The following is a 25633-nucleotide window of genomic DNA, read 5'->3' on the forward strand; positions in this document are numbered from 1 at the left end:
TTTTATAATATTTTATTTTATATTTAACTTTTTTATAACTATATATTTCTTTATGCTATATTTTTTTTATACTATTTTTTTTATAATAATGTTTTCTTTATACTACATTTTTTATACTATACTTTTTTATACTAATATTTTATTTATACTTACTTTTATTTTCTTACTTTACTTTTTAACTTATATTTATCTTTATTTTATACTTTTTTTATACTCTACTGTTTTTATACTGTATTTTATTTATATTTTAATTTTTTTTTATTTTATATATTTTATCTTTTAATTCTTTTTACACTATATGTCTGTACGTAAGTACAGCTGTGTCCGTACACGCGTACGGCTAAATAAGGTTGCCTGAAACGTTAGCTATCTAGCCTGTGCGTTAGAGGCTATGTGTACTTAAGAGCCCTCTTTCTTTGTACGAAGAGACAGGGCAGTAGTTAATAACAAGAAGATCTTTGCCTGCTTACCTCTTAGTACGCCTCTTAGGCGTACGTTTGTTTAATTAAACCTAGGTTAACTAACACTATACTTATGTACTCTATTTTTTTTTCTTTTTTTTTTCTCTGCTATATTTTTTATTAAACTATATTTATTTTTATACTATGCTTTTTTCTATATTATCTTTTTACTATATTCTTTATATACTATATTTTCTTTACGCTATATTCTTTTTATACTATGTTTTTCTTTATACTGTTTTTTATTTTATGCTATACTTTTCTTTATGCTATGTTTTTTTTTATATAAGAGTAGCATGGGAGGGGGATAGAGGGGTTTACAGATAGGTACTAGTACTTATGCTAAAAACCCCCCTCCCTTAGCTCCTTAGGATAGTTCCACAGTCTACACTGTACGCCCACCTTACTAGAAATTACATAGAACTAGGTTAAGGTTAGACATAATTAGGCAATATTAGCATACATAACCTGTATCTTCCCTGCAACTTAACATCTTCTGCTATTACATTACTTATTAGAACGTTTGTTGCAAGCTATTTTGTAAATTCCTATAGCATAATGCATCTAAGAAGGAAGTATTTAATATAGAAATCTATCTTAGTATGCATACAAGTTAATGTAATAACTATGCTAGACTATTATGTTTGCGTATCTTACTGTAACTAACACTAGATAAAAAAACTTATACTAAACTAAAGGTAGACTTAACCTAAATCTGTCCCTACGCACTGCTACATAACTAATTTATTATTTAGGACTAGCTCTTGCCTGTGCTGCCTCTAATGCCTTTATTGCATCTACTGCCTCTACCCCGCCCCCCTCAACCTGCACTACTACTAGACTTCTTGACCTTTCTACTAGCTATATTGTTAGAGTTAGCTAGGTTATTATTACTAGGCTTAACTAGTTCTGTGTTCTTAGTAGGTGGCATATTATTAGCTGCTTAACAAGACTAGGGCTAAGGCTAGGGCTTAAAGGTATTAGAGCTTAACTTATTATTAGCTGTCTGTTTATGCTTATTACTGCTTATCTTCTTCTTGCTAGGCTTCTTTTTACTACTTTTCTTTACATTAGCCCTCTTCTTACTAGCTTTAGTAGTATAACTAATTTTGCTAGGTGTAGCAGAAGGCTACTTGTTATTATCTAGCATTTTAACATTAACATTAATTAGTGCTTCTTTAAGGCGCGCTAGCTGCCTAGACAAACCTAATTGCTCTAAAAAAGACTGTGTGTCCTTTAGCGTAACAGGTTGCATCCTTCCTGCTATAGTCCTAGCAGGAGTGAGTGTCTCTAGGTTGTTAAGAAGCGCAGCTGTAGTAGCTATTAAAGTAAAGCTGCCTTTATTAGTGCTAACCCTAATATTCTCTCTGTGTTATGTGTTAAAGAGTTTTAGTAGGACCTTATTACAATTAAGCTTTTTACTGTACTTATAAGCGCCTTTAGGAGTTTCTTTATTACTTAAGTTGTACAGCTTGTTGTTCTACATAATAAAATTATTAAGAATATCCTGCCTAACACTAATCTAATTACTAACAACTTTAACACCCTTAATGTTAACAAAAACTTTGCTCTCCTGCTTGTTGTACCTATTAATTAAAGCAGAAATGCTAGTAAAAGTATTTAAAGTTACATTTGCTATCTAGCAGTAGTTACTTGTATTTTTAACATAGTACTTAATAATAAGACAGTCTTTTGTCTGTCTAAAGCGCATAATTCACCCACACGCTTAAATCTATATAGGAGAAGACAGAGTAGGCAAGAAAGCGTGCATATTGCAGCAGTTATAATGCAGGTTAAGTCTAGAATTTATATAGTAGGACATAACTAGAACCTTAAGGTCCTTGTCTAGCACACTAGCACTGTAGGAATTGTTAGTAAGGTTCTAACTTAATAGCTGCTAGAATTTCTGTACAAGCTTGTCTTTATGCCGCACATTACTACTAAAAATATGCGCGTTAGCCTTAATATTAAGGAGCAATAGGATAACAACAAGCAGCTGCTGCTCCTAGGGATTCTGTGCAAATATAAGGGCTTTTTTGTTACTCTTAATAATTTAGTTAGCAATAGCTGTAAAAAGCGCGCGTAATTGCACTAATTAGCTTAAGAAGGGTTAGACAAAGAGCAGGCTAGCTCTAGGCTTGCAGAGTTTATTAGGGCTAGAAAGCAGCAACATAATAAGCTTCTTAACACTAGCAGCAATTACATTATCCTTAATCTTACGCATAAGTTTATACATCTAGCTAACATAATCTTAGAACGCAAAGAGTGTATTATATTCCCTAAAAACTAGATTATAGACCTTTCTTATTAAAGCTTCTGCTGTCTTTTAAGATAATTTATTATTAACTTTAACAGAATAAATAGATTTAGCAAAATAGAGCATAAAGTTAATAGATATTAAGTTTAGTATACACACATTTTAGAAGTTTAGAAACAGGCAATTACTGTCTTTATCCTTAATTATCTTACTAACAAACTATAGTGCATACCTAGCGTAGATAGCCTTACTTCTGCAGTTGTTTTCTAGGTAAACCTAGACGCAGTAACTATAAGGCATTAAGTTTCTAATTATATACTTAGTGCCTTTAGAGTTAATAACACACTTAGATATATAATTACATTAGATTAGCACCTTAGACTAGATCTAGGCAATTTGTTTGCCTTATTTAGTAGGGCCTAGCTTGTTAGTAATAAATTTATTAAAGCAGCAGTATGTAAAGCAGAGATAGCTAATGTTAGGATTAACTAGTGTCTTATTAGTGTACTTTTTATAGAGATTGTGTAGCTTGTTTGCTTTAAAAAGTTTATTAGCTTACTTATTAACCTTAGTTTGCTAGATTAGACTAAGTAGGCCTCTAAAATCTAAGTATTTCTAGAGAATTAGCGTAGCAGTTATAATTATAGTCTAAGGGAGCTTAAGCTAGTAAACAGCATAGCTAGCTATACTGTTAAAAGTTTTATAATACCTAGAAATATAAGCATAGCTTTAGCAACCTAGAGTACATCTGCAAGCACTTACTGCCCTTTATCTAATGCGCTAGCTTAGAACATGCCTGCTAGATAACCTTTCTATTCTTTAGATAAATAAAAGTAATTAATGTTTAGGTTAATATCTATCTTCTTTAACTATAAAGGCGTGTATTGCTTAAAAAGCTAATCCTTATACACAGTAGAACTATTTTAAGTGTACAAGATGCTATAAGAGGTAATAAGAATAACCTAAGAGTTTGTCTTATTCTTAGGGTTAAAAATTAGATAGTTTTGCTTAAGAGTGCTAGTAATATATTTAACTCTCTTAATCTGCTTAAGTAAGTAAGACTTGTTACTAGCATAAATAATAACATAATATCTATTAAAAAAATTCTAAGCATTAATAGCAGCCTATTTAAATAGATAAGGTTAAGTAGCGTAGATAAACAGCTTAAGTGTAGAATAATTTTTAAAAGCCTTTTAATTTTTATTATTATATAGCTGCTAAAGCTTAATCTTTCTCCTGTTAAGATACTAAAAAGCATTAGTGTCTAAATTAGATAGAAAAGCAACACATAAAAAATAGAAATAAGTACAGAGAGAAGAAGGAGAGAGAGAGAAAGAGAGGAAAAAGGGGGGTGTTTTAGGTTAAGTACACTAGTACCTAATCTAAAATCCCCCCCCTCTTTTTCCTTTTTTTCTCTTCTCTCTGTCCCTTTTTTTAGGGTCTTTAGCACCCTATAGTAATCTTTTAAATAAATAAGGTTAGTAGAACTTATAATATTTTAAAAAAGAAGGATAGTGTTAGTTTTACTAATGCTAACTTAGTTAACTAAGCACACACTATGTAGTGCAGTGTTGTTCTTTATAAATGTGTTATATTTATTTGCAATTACAGCAGCCCCTGTAATCTGCTACCACGCAGGCGTCTATGCAGATGTTATTCCTAGCAGTTAAGGATAGCTTCTATAGTAGACAAAATTAGTAGTTAGAGCTGCTTAATAGTCCTAAGGCTAGTAGACTAGATTTAACATAAGCTTTAATGCTTTATGCTTACATTTGCAAAACACTGCATTAGTCTTTAGTAAGCTTATAACACTTTTATTTAGTAGATTCTTTTTATCCTTACTATGCATCTATGTCTAGAGTGCGTTTACTAGTTTAGCACTATCTTAGGCTATAGTGTAAGCAGCCTTATATTTTTAATCTGCTAGCAGCTAAGCAGTAAATGCTAACGCGCCCTTAAGATATTTATTTTTAAAATGTTAGCTAATCTTCTTATTGCTAAATTAGGCTAAAAAGTATAAAGTCTGCATATATAAAATGTAAATAAGTTAATTCTAATGTGCAATGTTAAGCATAGCCTTTTTATTCTTGTTATAAGCATTAAGTCTTAATAAGGCTTCTAGTGCAGAGGCAATAGAGCCTTGCGTAGGAGTAGACGCCTAAACCTTGTTATGCCCTAAAGAAGGAACAGGAACCTAGGTCTAGGTCTAGGTCTGAGTCTAGGTCTGCGGCAGATTAATAAGTGTTAGGGGGGTTTTTAGGTTAGGTACTAGTATGTATAGCAAAACCCTCTCTTAAGCATAATCTAACTTAAGCAGCTTATCTATTAATTAGCTAGGCTTCTTTGTCTCTCCTTTAACATTACTGCTAGTGTGCAGGGTAAGCTTGTGTTCTAGGGTCTTATTTTTTATTATGTTGCTAGGATTAAACTTTAGGTTAGAGCAGTAGTTATCTATCTAGTCTACTTCTTTATAGTTAAGTAGGTTCTAAATGTAAACCCCTTTATACACCTTATTATTTTTAAACTATATCTGCCTTAGGTTTTTCTTGTCTCTATTTGCATCTAGGCAGCAGAAGGACAATAGCATTACTAAAGCAGCTTTTCTCTTCTTCCTTGTGTAGTCTCTACTCTAACTATAGTTATGTCCTTTCTAGAAAGTCAGACGCGCCACCCTGCTACTGCTGTCTCTGGCGCCTGGGATATCGCGCGCAGGTGCCTCCTCTTTGTCCTCCCTTAATCTATCTAATGTGGTGCTAGAATTAGAATTTAAATTTAAATTTAAATCTAAATCTAAATCTAAATCTAAATCTAAATCTAAATTTAAATCTAAATTTAAATGTGAATGTGAATTAGAATTAGAACCTAGACTAGGCTTAAATACATTAAGTGCTTCTTCTAGCTTAGTAGAGTGGACGGCGTATTCCTTAGGGACCTGTTTACTGCTAAGCGCCTTAATCTGTTTTACAGCCTTAGCGCAGCTACTCCTCCTTAACTAGGTTAGTCTAGCGTAAGCCTCTAGAGTTCCCACACGCAAGATCTTAGGATTTAAGGCATTTGCTGCAATAGTATCTGCAGTAACGCAATTACTACTATAAGGCTTAGAGTTAGCTGCTTGTTTCTTAGCCTAGCTACTAAGCTGCTTAAAACACTTAATAAAATTCTATGCCTAGTTAGAGACAAAGGTCTTAAGAATACTGTAACTGTAAAAAAGCCTGTTAGCTTGTTTAAAAAGGTTAAACATAACTACTCTTAGTATAAAAGCATACATCTTAACTTCTAACAGCATTTTAAAATTATAGAACCTTATTAGTGTGCCTTTAAAATAATAAGTCCTCTAGTGTTAGTTATCTGCAATAGTGTTAAGAACTGTCTGCAGGTTAGGTCCTTTAGTGTTGCTAAAGCAGGAAAAATAGGCGCGCTAGAGTTAACTAGTTGCCTTATAAAATTTATAATTACTCTTAACCACGTCTAGAAGCTCACCCTAGGTTGCATTAAAATACAAAGCTAACTATGTAATACTTTATGTAGCTGTATATAGAATAATTTTGCTAGTCTTAGTGTTCTGCCTAACTACTTTAATGTCTTTTAAGTTTTAGTCTAATTTAGTAAGCTTATTAGCAATAAACTTTTTAATAGCTTTAGCCTAGGCTTACTCCTCTAGCTATTTGTTCTTAAAAAATGCGTTTATAGCAGGATCTAGTTTAACTCTATAGTAATCTTAAAACTTAGAGGAATAGTAAATTAGAGAAGCTAACTAGGATATAGAATTAGTGTCTAGATATAGCAAAAGGCTGTAGGTTTAGAGCTAACTACACTGCTCCCTAGGCTCTGCCTAACTATAGCTAGAAGGTGCACCTTAATTTATACCCCTGTTATAATGTTAGCTAAGCCTAAACCTAAACAGGTATAAGTTTACTAAGGAACTTAATAATGTTATAAAATATGCAGGATATGTACTAGAGTAAAGAGTTAGGCATAAGCACTAATTAGAGGGGGGATAGAGATAAGTACTAAAGGGGAAGAGGGTTTAGCCTTAGGTACTAGTACATAAAGCTAAACCTCCTCTTTCCCCTCTATTAGCTCTAGCCTAGGCATACTGCAATAAAAAGTCTAGTAAATATAGAAAACACTTACTAGATCTTAGGGGCCTAGCCCTAATATTAGACTTGGCTGTTTCTAGCTAGTTCCTGGGCAGGTTTGTTGGAGTGCAATAGGTTGTTTCCACCGCAGTAGGTGGCAAATAGGGGTGGAGGATATGGAGAGGAGGGGAGGGTGGGGGGCTTTCAGGATAGGTACCGCCTTAAAGGGACTTAGGGAAAACGCCACACTGCTGGAATTAGCTAATTAGAACTTCAGTACGCCGCGCTAGTTAGCGCTGGCCTGCAAATAACTTATAATTGCTCTTTTAGTTAAAATTATTTAAATTTGCTGAAATTGCACCTGTCGTCGTTGTCGTCGCTGCTGCTGCTTCTGCTGCTGGAGCGGAGAGTAGTGGATTGTAGAGGTGAAAAGAGCTTATAAGGTCGCAAATAGTTGTTTATGGCTAGCGCGCGTGCTAAGCCTATATGTGGTCAGTGCATTAGCGGTGACAAGTAGGTACCTATACCGAAACCCCCCCTCTACCCCCTAGCTATCTCCTTATCCTACACGTTAGCTAGACCCATGCTAAGCTGTTTAGCTACACGTTAGGACTATAAATAAAAACTCTAACTAAAAATGTAATAATTGTTTTGCGTTAATTTTAAAAGAGTATCCTGTATAGGGTTTAGCGCATTTTACATTATAATGTATGCTCTATTACAGTGAATTTACCTGTCACGTGTGCTACTACGTATATACATGTTAAGGAGCGGACAAAGAGAGGGGGTTTAGCGATACATACTGGTACTTATACTAAAACCCCCCCTCCTCTTCCTTCTACCCTCTTACCCTCCCCCTCCTTCTTTTCTTCTCTTTAGCTATCTCCTGCCTATAGGTTTACACTGTGGCTACGCTAATTATTTTATAGATCTTACTATTATCTCTCCCTAATAATACCTAAGCAATGCTTAACTTATATGCTATTGTAACTGTGGAATATTATTCTAATTAACTCTGCTAGAGTTTTCTAAAGAGACATTAACTTATTGCGCATCTGCAGTAAGTCTTCTACACTGCGGAGGGATAATTCACTATTTTGTGGACTATCTTAGTTTCCACGCACTACTACTACCCACCCTAGCTCTTGCAGCATGCGGTTGCTTACCCCTTTGTGCTCTATATCCTGTAGTTAGTGTCGCACGTGTCTCACGCAATATCATACCCATGTACTGCACTATTCACTTATTAGGCATAGCTTCTATCTTGTACAGTATATAGTTAGCTTAGAGCTCTATTAAGCTTCTTAGACCTTATAATACACTTGTTTAATCTACTTTGTTTAGATCTTACTACTTTGTTGACTTGCCTCTTATATAACCCCTTCTTAGCTTATGCAAGAAAAAGCCTTAATGCGGCTAGCACGCCTTACTAAGTGCGCAATGCTATTCCTGACTACCTACTATATGTATGCATACTATATTACAGAATCTAGCTTGCAGGGCCTTTGCGAAACGTTTCTGTTTATTATCTATGTACTACTGACTGCTGGAGGTGGGTGCTGTTTAATTCCACTAAAAACCTAAATGCAGCAAGCGCTTAATGCTAGCTAAGTACCATAATGATATTCCTAACTACCCACAAACTATACGTATGCATACTATATTACAGAATCTGGCTTTTAGAGCCCTTGTAAAACGTTTCTGTTTATTATCTATGTACTACTAACAGCTAGAGGTGGATGGTGTTTAATTCCACTAAAAACCTAAATGCAGCTAGCGCCTAATGCTAGCTAAGTACCACAATGCTATTCCTAACTACCCACAAACTATACAGATGCATATAATATTACAGAATCTAGCTTGTAGAGCCTTTGCAAAACGTTTCTGTCTATTATCTACCTACTACTAACTGCTGGAGGTGGATGGTGTTTGATTCCACCAAAAACCCGAATGCAGCTAGCGCCTAATGCTAGCCAAGTACTATAATGCTATTCCCGACTACCCACAAACTATATGGATGCATACAATATTACAGAATCTGGCTTGCAGAGCCTTTGCGAAACGTCTCTGCCTATTTTCTACTTACCACTAACTGCTAGAGGTGGATGGTGTTTGATTCCACTAAAAACCTGAATGCAGCTAGCGCCTAATGCTAGCTAAGTACTACAATGCTATTCTTGACTACCTACAAACTATATGGATGCATACAATATTACAGCATCTGGCTTGCAGAGCCTTTGTGAAACGTTTCTGTCTATTATCTATGTACTACTGACCGCTGGAGGTGGGTGCTGTTCGATTCCACCAAAAACCTGAATGCGGCTAGCACCCAATGCCAGCTAAGTACCATCTATAATGCTATTCCTGACTACCAACAAACTATATAGATGCATACAATATTACAGAATCTGGCCTGCAGAGCCTTTGTAAAACGTTTTTATCTATTATCTATGTACTACTAACAGCTGGAGGTGGATGGTGTTTGATTCCACCAAAAACCCAAATGCGGCTAGCGCTCAATGCCAGCCAAGTACCATAATGCTATTCCCGACTACCCACAAACCATATGGATGCATACAAAATTACAGAATCTAGCTTGCAGAGCCTTTGCAAAACGTTTCTGTCTATTATCTACGTACTACTGACAGCTGGAGGTGGATGGCGTTTGATTCCACTAAAAACCCAAATGCGGCTAGCGCTTAATGCCAGCCAAGTACCACAATGCTATTCCCGACTACCCACAAACTGTATGGATGCATACAAAATTACAGAATCTGGCTTGCAGAGCCTTTACAAAACGTTTCTGTCTATTATCTATGTACTACTAACAGCTGGAGGTGGATGGTGTTCGATTCCACCAAAACCCCAAATGCAGCTAGCGCCCCTTGCTGCCTCGCTAAACAATCCTCTTACCAAAAACAGTCAAGACCTCTCCAATGCCTATCTTTCAACCACTCTCTCTTCTGCCACAACGCCTATATAGCTTAACCGCTGCCTGCCTGTAGCTTTTGAACCTGTTTTCGTCCCTTCGCGCGAAAAAAACCCTACTGTCCCAGGTCTAACCTTATGCCTGTTTCTGCGGTTCATAGTGGGGAAACCTGTTGCGTTGGTGGTGGTGGTGGGGTAGTCGTAGTTACGGTGATGGTGGTAGGTAGTTGAAGTCGTGGTCGACAGTCGGGGCTGGTAGCTGCTGCGCCAATGGCAGAGCCAATGCGCGCATCCCCGCAAAGGAAAACTTACAATCAACAGTCGCTAGGCTAAAGCGTTGATGCCCTAAGCAGAGCTAGGAAGTAGGGAAACCTGTTGCGTTGGTGGTGGTGGTGGTGGTAGTCGTAGTTACGGTGATGGTGGTAGTTGAAGTCGTAGTAGCTGCTGTGCGAACTGCAGAGTCTGTGCGCGCGTCGCTGCAAAGGAAAATCAAAATCTACCGCGCAGTCGCTAGGTTAAGGTATTAATGTCCTAGGCACAGCTAGAAGGTGGAGAAACCTATTGTGTTAGTGATTGTTGTGGTTGTCGTGGTTTTATTGTCGTGGTCTGCGGGCGCAGGCTTGTCGCTAGGGCGCGAACTGCAGAGCCTGTGCGTGTTTCCTAGCAAAAGGAATAATAAAATTAACAGCGCTGTCGCTGCGCTAGAGAATTGATGCCATGAGCACAGCTAGGAAGTAGAGAGCTGTGTTGTCGGTCATGGTTGTTGTTGTGGTCGCTGGGTTAGGTGGTGGTCTGCGGGCGGGGCGCTGGTAGCTGGTGCGGCAATGCGCGCGCGATGCCTGCGTGCGCAGTATTTGAGAGGCATTGCAGTAGATATTGTTAAGAAAGATGCGCTCTAGATAGGTTCCTCTTACTCTTTGCATTCGCACCTGCGTCTTGGCAATAGCTAGGGGAACGAGGGAGGAAGCAGCTATCTTTCACACAAAGGAGCAATTATACGCTATACCGTAATAGGTGGCGCCATGGTCAAGTCCACCAATCTAGGCCAAAAAGAGGAGCGAAAAGGGGGTCGGATCCAGCGCGATGCCCAATCGAGACGAACAAGGCCTGACCCGCAGCAGTCGCAGGGAGATAGGGAGTATTTAATATAGAAATCTATCTTAGCATGCATACAGGTTAATGTAATAACTATGCTAGACTATTATATTTGCGTATCTTACTATAACTAACGCTAGACAAAAAAACTTATACTAAATTAAAGGCAGACTTAACCTAAATCTGTCTCTACACACTACTACACAACTAATTTATTATTTAGGACTAGCTCTTACCTCTGCTGCCTTTAATGCCTTTATTGCCTCTACTGCCTCCACCCCGCCCCTCTTAACCTGCACTACTAGTAGACTTCTTAACCTTTCTATTAGCTATATTATTAGGGTTAGCTATGTTATTATTACTAGGCTTAACTAGTTCTGTGTCCTTAGTAGGTGGCATATTGTTAGCTGCTTAACAAGACTAGGGCTAAGGCTAGGGCTTAAAGGTATTAGGGCTTAACTTATTATTACCTGTCTGTTTACGCTTATTACTGCTTATTTTTTTCTTGCTAGGCTTCTTCTTACTACCCTTTTTTACATTAGCCCTTTTCTTACTAGCTTTAGTAGTACAACTAATTTTACTAGGTGTAGCAGAAGGCTGCTTATTATTATCTAGCATCTTAACATTAATGTTAATTAGTGCTTCTTTAAGGCGCGCTAGCTGCCTAAATAAGCCTAATTGCTCTAAAAAGAACTGTGTGTCCTTTAGCATAACAGGTTGCATCCTTCCTGCTATAGTCCTAGCAGGAGTGAGTGTCTCTAGGTTGTTAAGGAGCGCAGCTGTAGTAGCTATTAAAGTAAAGCTGCCTTTATTAGTGCTAACCCTAACATCCTCTCTGTGTTATGTGTTAAAGAGTTTTAGCAGGACCTTATTATAATTAAGCTTTTTACTGTACTTACAAGCGCCTTTAAAAGTCTCTTTATTATTTAAGTTATACAGCTTATTATTCTATATAATAAAATTATTAAGAATATTCTACCTAACACTAATTTAATTGCTAACAACCTTAACACCTTTAATGTTAACAGAAACTTCGCCTTTCTGCTTATTATACCTATTAATTAAGGTAGAAATGCTAGTAAAAGCATTTAAGGTTACATTTACTATCTAGCAGTAGTTACTTATATTTTTAACATAGTACTTAATAATAAGACAGTCCTTTGTCTATCTAAAGCGCATAATTTGCCCACACGCTTAAATCTATATAGGAGAAGACAGAGTAGGCAAAAAAGCGTGCATATTGCAGCAGTTGTAATGCAGGTTAAGTCTAAAATTTATATAGTAAGACATAACTAGAACCTTAAGGTCCTCATCCAGCACACTAGCACTGTAGGGATTGTTAGTAAGGTTCTAACTTAATAGCTGCTAGAATTTCTGTACAAGCTTATCTTTATGCTGCACATTACTACTAGAAATATGCGCGTTAGCCTTAATATTAAGAAGCAATAGAATAATAACAAGCAGCTGCTGCTTCTAAGAATTCTGTGCAAATATAAGAGCTTTTTTGTTACTCTTAATAATTTAGTTAGCAATAGCTATAAGGAGCGCGCAGAATTGCACTAATTAGCTTAAGAAAGGTTAGACAAGAAGTAGGCTAGCTCTAGGCTTACAGAGTTTATTAGGGCTAGAAAGCAGTAATATAATAAGCTTCTTAACACTAGCAGCAATTACATTATTCTTAATCTTACATATAAGTTTATACATCTAGCTAACATAATCTTAGAACGCAAAGAGCGTATTATATTCTCTAAGAACTAGATTATAGACCTTTTTTATTAACACTTCTGCTGTCTCTTAAGACAATTTATTATTAACTTTAATAAAATAAATAGATTTAGCAAAATAAAGCATAAAGTTAATAGACATTAAGTTTAGTATACACACGTTCTAGAAGTTTAAAAACAGGTAATTACTATCTTTATCCTTAATTATCTTACTAACAAACTGTGGTGTATACCTAGCGTAGATAGCCTTACTCTTGCAGTTATTTTCTAGGTAAACCTAGACGCAGTAACTATAAAGCATTAAGTTTTTAATTATATGCTTAGTGCCTTTAGAGTTAATAACATACTTAGATATATAATTATGTTAGATTAGCACCTTAAACTAGATCTAGGCAATTTATTTACCTTATTTAGTAGAGCTTAGCTTGTTAGTAATAAATTTATTAAAGTAGTAGTATATAAAGTAGAGATAGCTAATGTTAGAATTAACTAGTGTCTTATTAGTGTACTTTTTATAAGAATTATATAGCTTGTTTACTTTAAGAAGTTTATTAGCCTGCTTATTAACCTTAGTTTACTAGATTAGACTAAGTAGGCCTCTAAAATCTAAGTATTTCTAGGGAATTAGTGTAGCAGTTATAATTATAGTCTAAGGAAGCTTAAGCTAGCAAACAGCATAGCTAGCTATACTATTAAAAGTTTTATAATACCTAGGAATATAAGCATAGCCTTAGCAACCTAAAGTACATCTATAAGCACTTACTACTCTTTATCTAATGCGCTAGCTTAGAACATGCCTACTAGATAACTTTTTTATTCTTTAGATAAATAAAAGTAATTAATATCTAAGTTAATATCTATCTTTTTTAACTATAAAGGTGTGTATTGCTTAAGAAGCTAATTCTTATGCGCAGTAAAACTATTTTAAGTATATAAAATGCTATAAAGAGTAATAAGGATAACTTAAGAGTTTATTTTATTTTTAGAGTTAAAGATTAAATAGTCTTACTTAAGAGTACTAGTAATATATTTAACTCCTTTAATTTACTTAAGCAAGCAAGACTTATTACTAGAATAAATAATAACATAATATCTATTAGAAAAATTCTAAGCGTTAATAGCAGCCTGTTTAAATAAATAGGGTTAAGTAGCGTAGATAAATAGCTTAGGTGTAAGATAATTTTTAAAAGCCTTTTAATCTTTGTTATTATACAGCTGCTAAAGCTTAATCTTCCTTCTGTTAAGATACTAAAAAGTGTTAGTGTCTAAATTAGATAAGAAAGCAACACATAGAGAATAAGAATAAGTACAGAGAGAAGAAGAAAAGAGAGAGAGAGAGAGAGGAAGAAGGGGGGTGTTTTAGGTTAAGTACACTAGTACTTAATCTAAAATCTTTCCCTTTTTTTTTTCTTTTTTTCTCTTCTCTCTGTCCCTCTTTTTAGGTCTTTAGCACTCTATAGTAATCTTTTAAATAAATAAGGTTAGTAAAACTTATAATATTCTAGAAAAGAAAGATAGTGTTAGTTTTACTAATGCTAACCTAGTTAACTAAGCACACACTACATAGTGCAGTGTTATCTTTTATAAATGTGTTATATTTGTCTGCAATTACAGCAGCCCCTATAATCTGCCACCACGTAGGCGTCTGTGCAGATGTTATTCCTAGCAGTTAAGGATAGCTTTTATAGTAGACAAAATTAGTAGTTAAAGCTGCTTAATAGTCTTAAAGCTAGTAGACTAGATTTAACATAAGCTTTAATACTTTATGCTTATATTTATAAAATGCTGCATTAGTCTTTAGTAAGCCTATAATACTTTTATTTAGTAGATTTTTTTTATCCTTACTGTGCATCTATGTCTAGAGTGTGTTTACTAGTTTAGCACTATTTTAGGGTATAGTGTAAGCAGCCTTATATTTTTAATCTGCTAGCAGCTAAGCAGCAAATGCTAACACGCTATTAGAATATTTATTTTTAAAATGTTAGCAGATCTTCTTGTTACTAAATTAAGCTAAAAAGTATAAAGTCTGCATATATAAGATGTAAATAAGTTAATTTTAATGTGTAATGTTAAGCATAGCCTTTCTATTCTTATTATAAGCATTAAGTCCTAATAGGGCTTCTAGTGCAGAGGCAACAGAGCCTTGCGTAGGAGTAGACGCCTGAACCTTGTTATGCCCTAAAGGAGGAACAGGAACCTAGGTCTAGGTCTAGGTCTGCAGCAGATTAACAAGTGTTAGGGGGGTTTTTAGGTTAGGTACTAGTACGTATAGTAAAACTCTTTTTTAAGTATAATCTAACTTAAGTAGCTTATCTATTAATTAGCTAGGCTTCTCTATCTCTCCTTTAACATTACTGCCTGTGTGTAGGGTAAGCTTGTGTTCTAGAGTTTTATTTTTTATTACATTGCTAGAATTAAACCTTAGGTTAGAGTAGTAGTTATCTATTTAGTCTACTTTCTTATAGTTAAGTAGGTCCTAGATGTAAACTCTTTTATGCACTTTATTATTTTTAAACTATGTCTACCTTAAGTTTTTTTTATTCTTATTTACATTTAGGCAGTAGAAGGATAATAGCATTACTAAAGTAGCTTTTCTTTTCTTTCTTGTGTAGTCTTTACCCTAACTATAGTTATGTCCTTTCTAGAAAGTTAGATGCGCTACTCTGCTACTGCTGTCTCTGCTGCCTAGAATATTACATGCAGGTGCCTCCTCTTTGTCCTCCTTTAATCTATCTAATGTAGTGCTAAAATTAAAATTTAAATTTAAATTTAAATCTAAATCTAAATCTAAATCTAAATTTAAATTTAAATTTAAATCTAAATCTAAATCTAATTTTAAATCTAAATCTAAATATAAATGTAAATTAAAATTAGAACCTAGACTAGGCTTAAATACATTAAGTGCTTCTTCTAGCTTAGTAGAGTAGATAGCGTGTTCCTTAAGAACCTGTTTACTGCTAAGCGCTTTAATCTGTTTTACAGCTTTAGCGCAGCTACTTCTTCTTAACTAGGTTAGTCTAGCGTAAGCTTCTAAAGTTCTTACACGCAAGATCTTAAAATTTAAGGCATTAGCTATAATAGTATCTATAGTAACATAATTACTACTATAAGGCTTAGAGTTAGCTGCTTATTTCTTAGCCTAGCTACTAAACTACTTAAAACACTTAATAAAATTTTATGCCTAGTTAGAAATAAAAGTCTTAAGAATACTATAACTATAAAAAGGCCTGTTAGCTTATTTAAAGAAGTTAAACATAACTACTTTTAGTATAAAAGTATACATCTTAACTTTTAATAGCATTTTAAAATTATAGAACTTTATTAGTGTGCCTTTAAAATAATAAGTTCTCTAGTATTAGTTATCTGCAATAGTGTTAAAAACTATTTACAGGTTAAGTCTTTTAGCATTACTAAAGCAGAAAAAATAGGCGCGCTAGAGTTAACTAGTTACTTTATAGAATTTATAATTACTCTTAATTATGTCTAAAAGCTTACCCTAGGTTGCATTAAAATATAGAGCTAACTATGTAATACTTTATATAGCTGCATATAGAATAATTTTACTAGTCTTAGTGTTTTACCTAACTACTTTAATGTTTTTTAAGTTTTAGTCTAATTTAGTAAGCTTATTAGTAATAAACTTTTTAATAGCTTTAGCTTAGGCTTACTTCTTTAGCTATTTATTCTTAAAGAATGTGTTTATAGTAAGATCTAGTTTAACTTTATAGTAGTCTTAAAACTTAGAAGAATAGTAAATTAGAAAAGCTAACTAAGATATAAAATTAGTGTTTAGATATAGTAAAAGGCTGCAAGTTTAGAGCTAACTATACTACTTTTTAAGCTCTGCCTAACTATAGCTAGAAGATGCACTTAAATCTATAACTTTATTATAATGTTAGCTAAGCCTAAACCTAAATAAGTATAAGTTTACTAAGGAACTTAATAATATTATAAAATATATAAGATATGTACTAAGGTAAAAAGTTAAGCATAAGCACTAATTAAAAGGGAAATAGAGATAAGTACTAAAGAGGAAAAAAGTTTAGCCTTAGGTACTAGTACATAAAGCTAAACCTCTCCTTTCCTCTTTATTAGCTCTAGCCTAGGCATACTAGAATAAAAAGTTTAGTAAATATAGAAAACACCTACTAAATCTTAAGAGCTTAGCTTTAATACTAGACCTAGCTGTTTCTAGCTAGTTCCTAGGCAGGTTTGTTAGAGTGTAATAGGTTATTTCCACCGCAGCAGGTGGCAAATAGAGGTGGAGGATATAGAGAGGAAAGAAGGGGGGGGGCTTTTAGAATAGGTACTGCCTTAAAGGGACTTAGAAAAAACACTACACTTACTAAAATTAGCTAATTAGAACTTTAGTACACTACACTAGTTAGCACTAGCCTATAAATAACTTATAATTACTTTTTTAGTTAAAATTATTTAAATTTGCTAAAATTACACCTATTGTTGTTGTTATTGTTGTTATTATTGCTATTGTTGCTGCTGCTGCTTCTGCTGCTAGAGCAGAGAGTAGTAGATTATAGAGGTAAAAAGAGCTTATAAGGTTGCAAATAGTTGTTTATAGCTAGCGCGCGTGCTAAGCCTATATGTGGTTAGTGCACTAGCAGTGACAAGTAGGTACCTATACTAAAACCCTCTCTCTACCCCCTAGCTATCTTCTTATTCTACATGTTAGCTAGACCTATGCTAAGCTGTTTAGCTACATGTTAGAATAATAAATAAAACCCTTAGCTAAAAATATACTAATTATTTTATGTTAACTTTAAAAGAGTATCTTATATAGAGTTTAGCGCATTTTACATTATAACGCATGCTGTATTATAGTAAATTTACCTGTTATGTGTGCTACTACATATATACATGTTAAGGAGCAGACAAAGAGAGGAGGTTTAGTAATACATACTAGTACTTATACTAAAACCTCTACCTTCTCTTCCTTCTACTCTCTCTTCCTCCCTCTCCTTCTTCTCTTTCTTTTAGCTATCTCCTGCCTATAGGTTTACACTATAGCTACGCTAATTATTTTATAGATCTTACTATTATCTCTTTTTAATAATACCTAAGCAACGCTTAACCTATGTGCTATTATAACTATAAAATATTATCTTAATTAACCTTGCTAGAGTTTTCTAAAAAGACATTAACTTATTACGCATCTACAGTAAGTCTTCTACACTACAGAGGGATAATTCACTATTTTATAGACTATCTTAGTTTCTACGCACTACTACCACCTACCCTAGCTATTGCAGCATGTCTATTATCTATGTACTACTAACTGCTGGAGGTGGGTGCTGTTTAATTCCACTAAAAACCTAAATGCGGCAAGCGCTTAATGCTAGCTAAGTACCATAATGCTATTCCTAACTACCCACAAACTATATATATGCATACTATATTACAGAATCTAGCTTGCAGAGCCTTTGCAAAACAGTTCTGTCTATTATCTATGTACTACTAACTGCTAGAGGTGGATGGTGTTTAATTCCACTAAAAACCTAAATGCAGCTAGCGCCTAATACTAGCTAAGTACCACAATGCTATTCCTAACTACCCACAAACTATATGTATGCATACTATATTACAGAATCTAGCTTTTAGAGCCTTTGCAAAACGTTTCTGTCTATTATCTATGTACTACTAACAGCTAGAGGTGGATGGTGTTTAATTCTACTAAAAACCTAAATGCAGCTAGCGCCTAATGCCAGCTAAGTACCACAATGCTATTCCTAACTACCCACAAACTATACAGATGCATACAATATTACAGAATCTAGCTTGTAGAGCCTTTGTAAAACGTTTCTGTCCATTATCTACCTACTACTAGCTGCTAGAGGTGGATGGTGTTTAATTCTACTAAAAACCTAAATGCAGCTAGCGCCTAATGCCAGCTAAGTACCATAATGCTATTCCCGACTACCTACAAACTATATAGATGCATACAATATTACAGAATCTAGCTTGCAGAGCCTTTGTAAAACGTCTCTGCCTATTTTCTACTTACTACTAACCGCTAGAGGTGGATGGTGTTTGATTCCACTAAAAACCCAAATGCAGCTAGCGCCTAATGCTAGCTAAGTACTATAATGCTATTCTTGACTACCTATAAACTATATAAATGCATACAATATTACAGAATCTAGCTTGCAGAGCCTTTGTGAAATGTTTCTGTCTATTATTTATGTACTACTGACTGCTGGAGGTGGGTGCTGTTCAATTCCACCAAAAACCCAAATGCGGCTAGCACCCAATGCCAGCCAAGTACCATCCATAATGCTATTCCCGACTACCCACAAACTATATAGATGCATACAATATTACAGAATCTAGCTTGCAGAGCCTTTGCAAAACGTCTCTGCCTATTTTCTACTTACTACTAACAGCTGGAGGTGGATGGCGTTCAATTCCACCAAAAACCCAAATGCGGCTAGCGCTCAATGCCAGCCAACCACAATGCTATTCCCGACTACCCACAAACTGTATAGATGCATACAAAATTACAGAATCTAGCTTGCAGAGCCTTTGCGAAACGTTTCTGTCTATTATCTACGTACTACTGACAGCTGGAGGTGGATAGCGTTCAATTCCACTAAAAACCCAAATGCGGCTAGCGCTTAATGCCAGCCAAGTACCACAATGCTATTCCTGACTACCCACAAACTGTATAGATGCATACAAAATTGCAGAATCTAGCTTGCAGAGCCTTTGTAAAACGTTTCTGTCTATTATCTATGTACTACTAACAGCTAGAGGTGGATGGTGTTTAATTCCACCAAAACCCTAAATGCAGCTAGCGCCCCTTGCTGCCTTGCTAAACAATCCTCTTACTAAAAACGGTCAAGACCTCTCTAATGCCTACCTTTCAACCACTCTCTCTTCTGCCACAACGCCTATATAGCTTAACCGCTGCCTGCCTGTAGCTTTTGAACCTGTTTTCGTCCCTTTGCGCGAAAAAACCCCTACTGTCCCAGGTCTAACCTTATGCCTGTTTCTGCAGTTCATTTTCTTCTCTTACTAGAGGTTAATAGGTTTTAGTATTTTATTTTATAATAAGTCTAGTGTTAAATGTAAATAAAAAGATAGTAGGAAAAGAAAAGGTAAAAAGAAAATTAGTTTTATAAAGTGTAAGTTTAAAGACAAAGAAGAAGCGTAAGCAGTTATTTATTTTAGTAAAGCTACTTTAGTTCTTACTCTAAGATGTAAAGATGCTAGGGGCGGGAAGCTTGTGCCCTCTTAGGGCAAGCCTTTTAGACAGAAACCACATGCAAGGACATAGTAGAGAAAGATCTTGCCCCTAGGAGCAAGCCTTTAGTCTAGAGCCTAGGGGTATATAGATGCAGGGCAGGCGGCTCTTGCCCCTAGGGGCAAGCCTTTAAGCTAGAAGCTAGAGGCAATGGATTCAGGGCCAGGACTTCTTGCCCCTAGGGGTAAGCCTTAATAGCGTATACAATATATACATTCTCGCCCCGGGGGGCAACTTAATCCTATGGCAGTAGTACTGTTTCCCACCATAGTATTTAATTAACTAATATACATGCTACATAGTAAATTGTAGTTTAAGTACTAAAATTTTATTAGAGTATCCTGTTTGCTTGTATAGACCGCCTGCTTGTAAAATACGTTGTGTTATGAATCTTCATAGTTGAAACTGCTAGACTCGTCGCCGGTGCTGCGATTAAATGGTTGGGTTTCTTGTTCAGACTCAACTTTCCGGGATTGGTTCTTCTTCTGTAACCGACGCCACCATAACCCTCGCTTCTTAGTCTGGGGTCTATCTTCAGGCCTTTCTTCTAAATTAACATCGCACCGGATCCTATTCAGTTGGACAATATCATTCGCTCTCCGTTCGATGTCGCGATTCAGCAGCTTACTAGAGTCTCCACTTAGTCTGTTGACAGTAAACAGCAAGATCATAATGGCTAATAAAGCCACTACTGGTACCATGGTCCAAAGTAGCCAACCGTCTTGCCATTCCTGGGGAGAGAGCTCATCCAAGTTAATATATGCCGGATTTTGCCCTGTCAAAACCCCACCACGACAGTAGCAGCTATTGAAATATCCGATTTGGGCCGCTGACACTGATAGTATGAAGTAAATAGCGATGATTATGTCCTTAGCGACAGTCGACAACCACAGCGTCTTGGCCCTCTTAATGCAGGTGAGATTTTTCAATGCATAATCCAGAATGATGCTTAGTACCCAGCTAGCCATGATTAATGTCCACGCGAATGAGCGGCAGCCAAACCCGATCAGTGGTGTGCAGTATGATAGAAGCAGGGCGGGCAAGTAGCTTCCTAACACGACAAAAAGGACTGATAAGATTCCGAGCCCGAATGGTCCGCATCTGGCCACATAAGCCTTAGTACTGTTGATGGACTTGTGCGGGCGCCAAGCGCAGTTCATGCCAAGGTATCCAGCTATGGAAGGCCAGTCTGTGAGGATATCAATCTCGATGTCTCCTGGAGAAAGAGGCCGACGAGCCTCATCTCCGTCGCTTTCTCCGGCCTCGTTCTCTGGTCTCCAATGTGCATTCTTATCAAGAATAAATGGAGGAAATAGTGGTCGTTTGTCTGCGACACTTTGATAATGGTTTTTGAGATCGCGGCGCAGTTCCTGAATAATATCCACGACCGCAGTTGGAGAAGTGAATGAGCCAATATTACCGCTGATCTTTACAATGGGAATGAATATGAATAGTAATGAGACAATCGCAATAGTGTGCGGGGTCTGGTTGTTGAGTCTCTCAGACCAAGTTCGTATGTATGCACCACACAGTGCGCCAATCATTGCGATTATGGCAACCCAGGAAGCAAGCCGACTCTCGGAGCGGTTCGAGGTCAGTCGCTGCGCGGCTAGCTCGATTAAATAACTTTCAGTGGCGTCTAAACTTGATCTCGTAGGGTGCTGGAGTCTGTTCCCGTTTGATGGGTGTTGTCCTACTCTATCAAGTTCGCTGCAGCTGCCACTTTGGCTTGCTACCGGGGTAGGCACGCTTTGGGGTGGGGCCTGCCGGCTTAGAGGTCGACAGTGGTAAACGGGTTTTCGGCGCTTGAGTTCTTTCAGGAAATATGTAGAGGCATCCACCCATCCCACTTCATCATAAGCAGCCCATATTGTAGCTATATCTTCCCCACTCCTCACCAAACCCGACGTCTTCGCCTTGCTGAGTAATAGTTGATTTTTTTGCTGTCGAACAAGCATACTCCAGATGCTATCAACCGGATCGCCAAGTAGATGCATAACGACGAATGTAGTGTTGAGACCCGACAGAGGCGCGAAATGGAAATGGGAAATCAGAACCGAAACCGGAATCAACCAGAGCGCTAATCGGGATAAAGTTTCCCTTGCTGGCCATAACATGTAGCCATCGCCACATTTTTTTTCGCACCCCTGGTACGTGAGAAGTGTGCGATTGTTGGAGATAGCTTTTCGCGTCCTCGGGTCAACGAGGGTGTGGATCCATTGCGCGTCGCTCGTTTTTGTCGGGTCTAAGGCATTCACTGTTTTCAGACAGTCAACGAAGTCGACATTGTGAACCCAACGAAAGGAGGACACGAGCGGAGTGCTGACGCACATCAAAAGAGGGACGACGGTTAGTCGCATTATATTCGCAACCGGCAGTTTCGTCGAAATAAAACAAAGAGGTGTTTAAGTATAGGCGGCAGGTCCTCTTGCACGTATTTGTAGGACCTTCTTAGAAAACGCCTCCCATTAATTTTAAATCAAGTGTGGGATGTGATAGTGTCCTGCTGAGGTTAATTTGCGTAAATGCTAACCAATTCTACATGTTGAATCAACCGACACATCGCTACCAGAACTTTACCTAAAAGATAGGCGAAAAGTGCCACAAGCTACATATTAAGCCCTGTAAGTATCTCATTCAAGACTTATCTTAGTCATGCAAGCGAAATAAACAATTTGGGCCTTGTTTACCCCTGAGCTTAAAGGCTGTCCACGGGTTCTTAGCAACACGTACATCTTTGAACTACGGCAATTCCTCTAGTGCTTAGTTCGATCTAGTGAATTATGATCCTAGGTAGACACCGACATACACCGTCAACTTGATGGTGGAGACAGACCGAGGGCTTTACGCACACCACCCGAGGTGCTGCTGGAAATAGGTTAGCCTAGATGCTGTCTCACACTTGTTCCTTACTGTATACACATTTTCTGCCTCATTTTCTTTTCTTTTTGTAAACAAGCCCTGTTAAATTAATAAGGTTAATTGTGGCGTTAGTAATAACTTTGCAAACATGACTCTAGGTGCTGCTAGAGGTGGGTCAGGTTCGCTTCTATCTTACACTTTCACTCCCCACAATATATACTTTTTTTGCCCCCTTTTCGCTTCTGTTTAGTAAACAATAAGCCGCCTTATCACCTAGTACTCTTTGCTTATGCGTAGGCCCACAGCGACATGTTAAGCAGGTTAGCGCGACAGCGAAAATTAAAATATTAAAAATCTAGTTGCTACACTGTTCCCCCTAGCCTCTGCTACTCCTTAGCACCTAAATAGGTGTAAATAAAGGCTGTAGTAAAAATTGTAAAGTCTATATTAGTTTACAAGCATTAGCATATAAAATCTCTAATTAAATCTCTATACTAGCTTCTCTTGTCAGATTGAAGACTGTTTCTAGGCTTCCTAAGATGAATGATGGGTTTTGATATAATGTATAGGATGATGATTGATTGTATTTTGTTCTCTTTTTTTCTTGTCTGCCCTGCTTGTGTTGCTCAGCTTTGTTTTTCCAGTCCAAGTCCCTTGCGCACTAGCCCTATGCGCGACTAGCTTGCAACATGCTGCAATTTGTTGCAAAATGCTGCAACATGCAGCAATTTACAGCAACATACTGTTTAAGCTTATTGCTTGTACTATGTAGCAGCTTTTGTCCAGCGTTCCTCCTGTCTTGACAGTAGGTGCGCATATCTAACACACCCTCTTAGCTTAGACATGCTTTAAGCTAGTTCCTAATTGCGCAACCTTAGTATGCTTCTAGAGCTTCTATTCTTGCTTTAATTTCTTCTATATCTGCTTTCTAACTAACTATTCTCTCCCTAACATTAACTAGCTAAATTTGCTAAAGAAAGCTTAGCTATTTACTAGCTAAAAGCGCTTTAGTAAGTCTGTCTATAAGCATCTTACTAAAGAGGACATAGACACTCTTAATTATTTGTTAAAAGACTTCTTGTTAGAGCTAGTAGTTATAGATGTTAACATGTTAGAGCTTAGTTTAAAGTTAAAATATCTTTTTATTTACTAGTTAAATCTTCTACTTGTTATTACACTAAATTATAATAGTTAAATTAAGTAGCTTAACTTATAGTTTATTAAAAAGCATTCTTATAAACATAGCTTTTTTAGTAACTTAGAATAGTGTAATTAATTCTACTTTTATTATTAATGTTATAACTATATTTTATTTATTTACTTGCTATGTAATCTATCTACTAAATAGTTAAATAACATAGCTTTAAAAGCTTTTTTTATTTAGTGTATTATTTATAAATAACATATTGCTTACTACTATAAAGTATTTTTCTTTTTCTAATTAAAGTGCGTATGTTTGTGTTGCATGTAAGTATAGGATAACTTAATTAGCTACATTCTAATAGTTAGATGCAGGATTTATAATAAACTATGTAAAGTGTGATATAGTAAAGGTAATGTCTAGTCTTATAGTAACTACTATAAAGAGCAAAGATTTAATCTTCTACTAATAATAATTTACTGTTAATAAAGTTGTAAAACTAAATTACAGCATAAGTTTAATCTTACTTATAGGTGTAGTATACTGCAGGTTCTTTTTATTAGCTAGCCTAGCTATCTTATTAATATATAAGGCTTATAATAGCTAAATTATTTATTACTATTAATTTCTAATAATCTTAACTTTTAGAAACTATTATAAGTCCTTACTTCTTATAAAAGTATACTTCTTTTATAACTAGTCTACTACACGCTGTGTATCTACTTTAGAGCCTTTTTTATACATAATAATAAAGTTGTCTATGTAAAAAAAAAGAAATTCTAGCTTTAGTTATATAGTAGAGTTTATATAAAATAGCTAAAAACTTAAGGCTTTTAAAAGTTATTATAAAATAGTGTTGCTAGAGTAGAAGAGAAATTTATAAGCTATATAGTGCTTTTTAAAGCTTTAGTATTATACTTAGTTTTTAATAGCCTCTTAGCATCTGCATGTAGATATTGTAGTTAATTGCTGTGTATATAAACATATTAGTTATATTATATTATTTAAGCTCTAAGTTAAAGTGTGTAGATATTACTATTAGCATTTAAAATAAGCGTTTTGCTAAGGTAGTAGTGTAGGTATTTTATATAGTAATATTTTTTTATTAACTACTGTAGACTACTAGTTGCGCCTTACATCTTTATAATCTATAGTGCTTATTAAGCTTGTAGGTGTACACCTACATACAATCTAGAATCTGCTATCTAGCTGCCTTAATTAGCTTTATCTAGACCTCTGTCTAGAATTTTATTATCTAATAACTATTTAGGTGCGTTTTTTCTACTACTTTAAACATTTTATGTAAAGAGTGCTTCTCTTGTTACTTTTAAGTTAATAGTAAAAGTAGTAGCTAGCTTTTATAAAGTGTTTTTTTTAAATAGCATTTTTATTAATGCTGCTTTATTTAGTGTCTTACTACTAACGTACTTCATGGGCGAGTTGCTCACACACCCGAGTCGCTTACTTTTGCTAAGACCCCACTAAACCACCCTTCCTACACTAATGCATTCCCCACAACACCACTTAGACGCGCTAAAAGAATGTTAGATACAGCTTGCGCTCTAAGCTTTTAAATAAAACATAAAACTCTTAAAGAAATGTGCTGTAGCTATGTGCAGAGTCTTGTAAAAGACAATAAATAACTATAGCGCTAGACAACCTTTACAAGCTAATTCTACAGCTAAATTACAAAGGCTAGGCAATAAAAAGGAGCAGGTGATTATTAAGACTATACTTAAGCTATATGCGCAAGGAATTTCCCCTTAGATAGCATTTATAGCTAATATAGCTAATTCTTTGCGCGCTAAGCGTAATCTAGGCTATGTTT

The 25633-nt window shown here is 35.8% G+C and overlaps 1 protein-coding gene across 1 annotated transcript; it reads right to left on the reverse strand.

Annotated features, from left to right (window-relative positions):
* Positions 1 to 20185: 20185 nt before the first annotated feature.
* Positions 20186 to 22162, reverse strand: BDR25DRAFT_320092 (uncharacterized protein; the record flags this gene model as incomplete). The annotated part of the gene is made up of 1 exon (XM_033691877.1): positions 20186 to 22162. One exon carries the CDS (start codon positions 22160 to 22162, stop codon positions 20186 to 20188), a length of 1977 nt encoding a protein of 658 aa, XP_033540084.1.
* Between the last annotated feature and the right edge of the window lie 3471 nt (positions 22163 to 25633).

This window comes from Lindgomyces ingoldianus (assembly GCF_010093535.1).
Source record: "Lindgomyces ingoldianus strain ATCC 200398 unplaced genomic scaffold BDR25scaffold_61, whole genome shotgun sequence".
Lineage (NCBI taxonomy): Eukaryota > Fungi > Ascomycota > Dothideomycetes > Pleosporales > Lindgomycetaceae > Lindgomyces > Lindgomyces ingoldianus.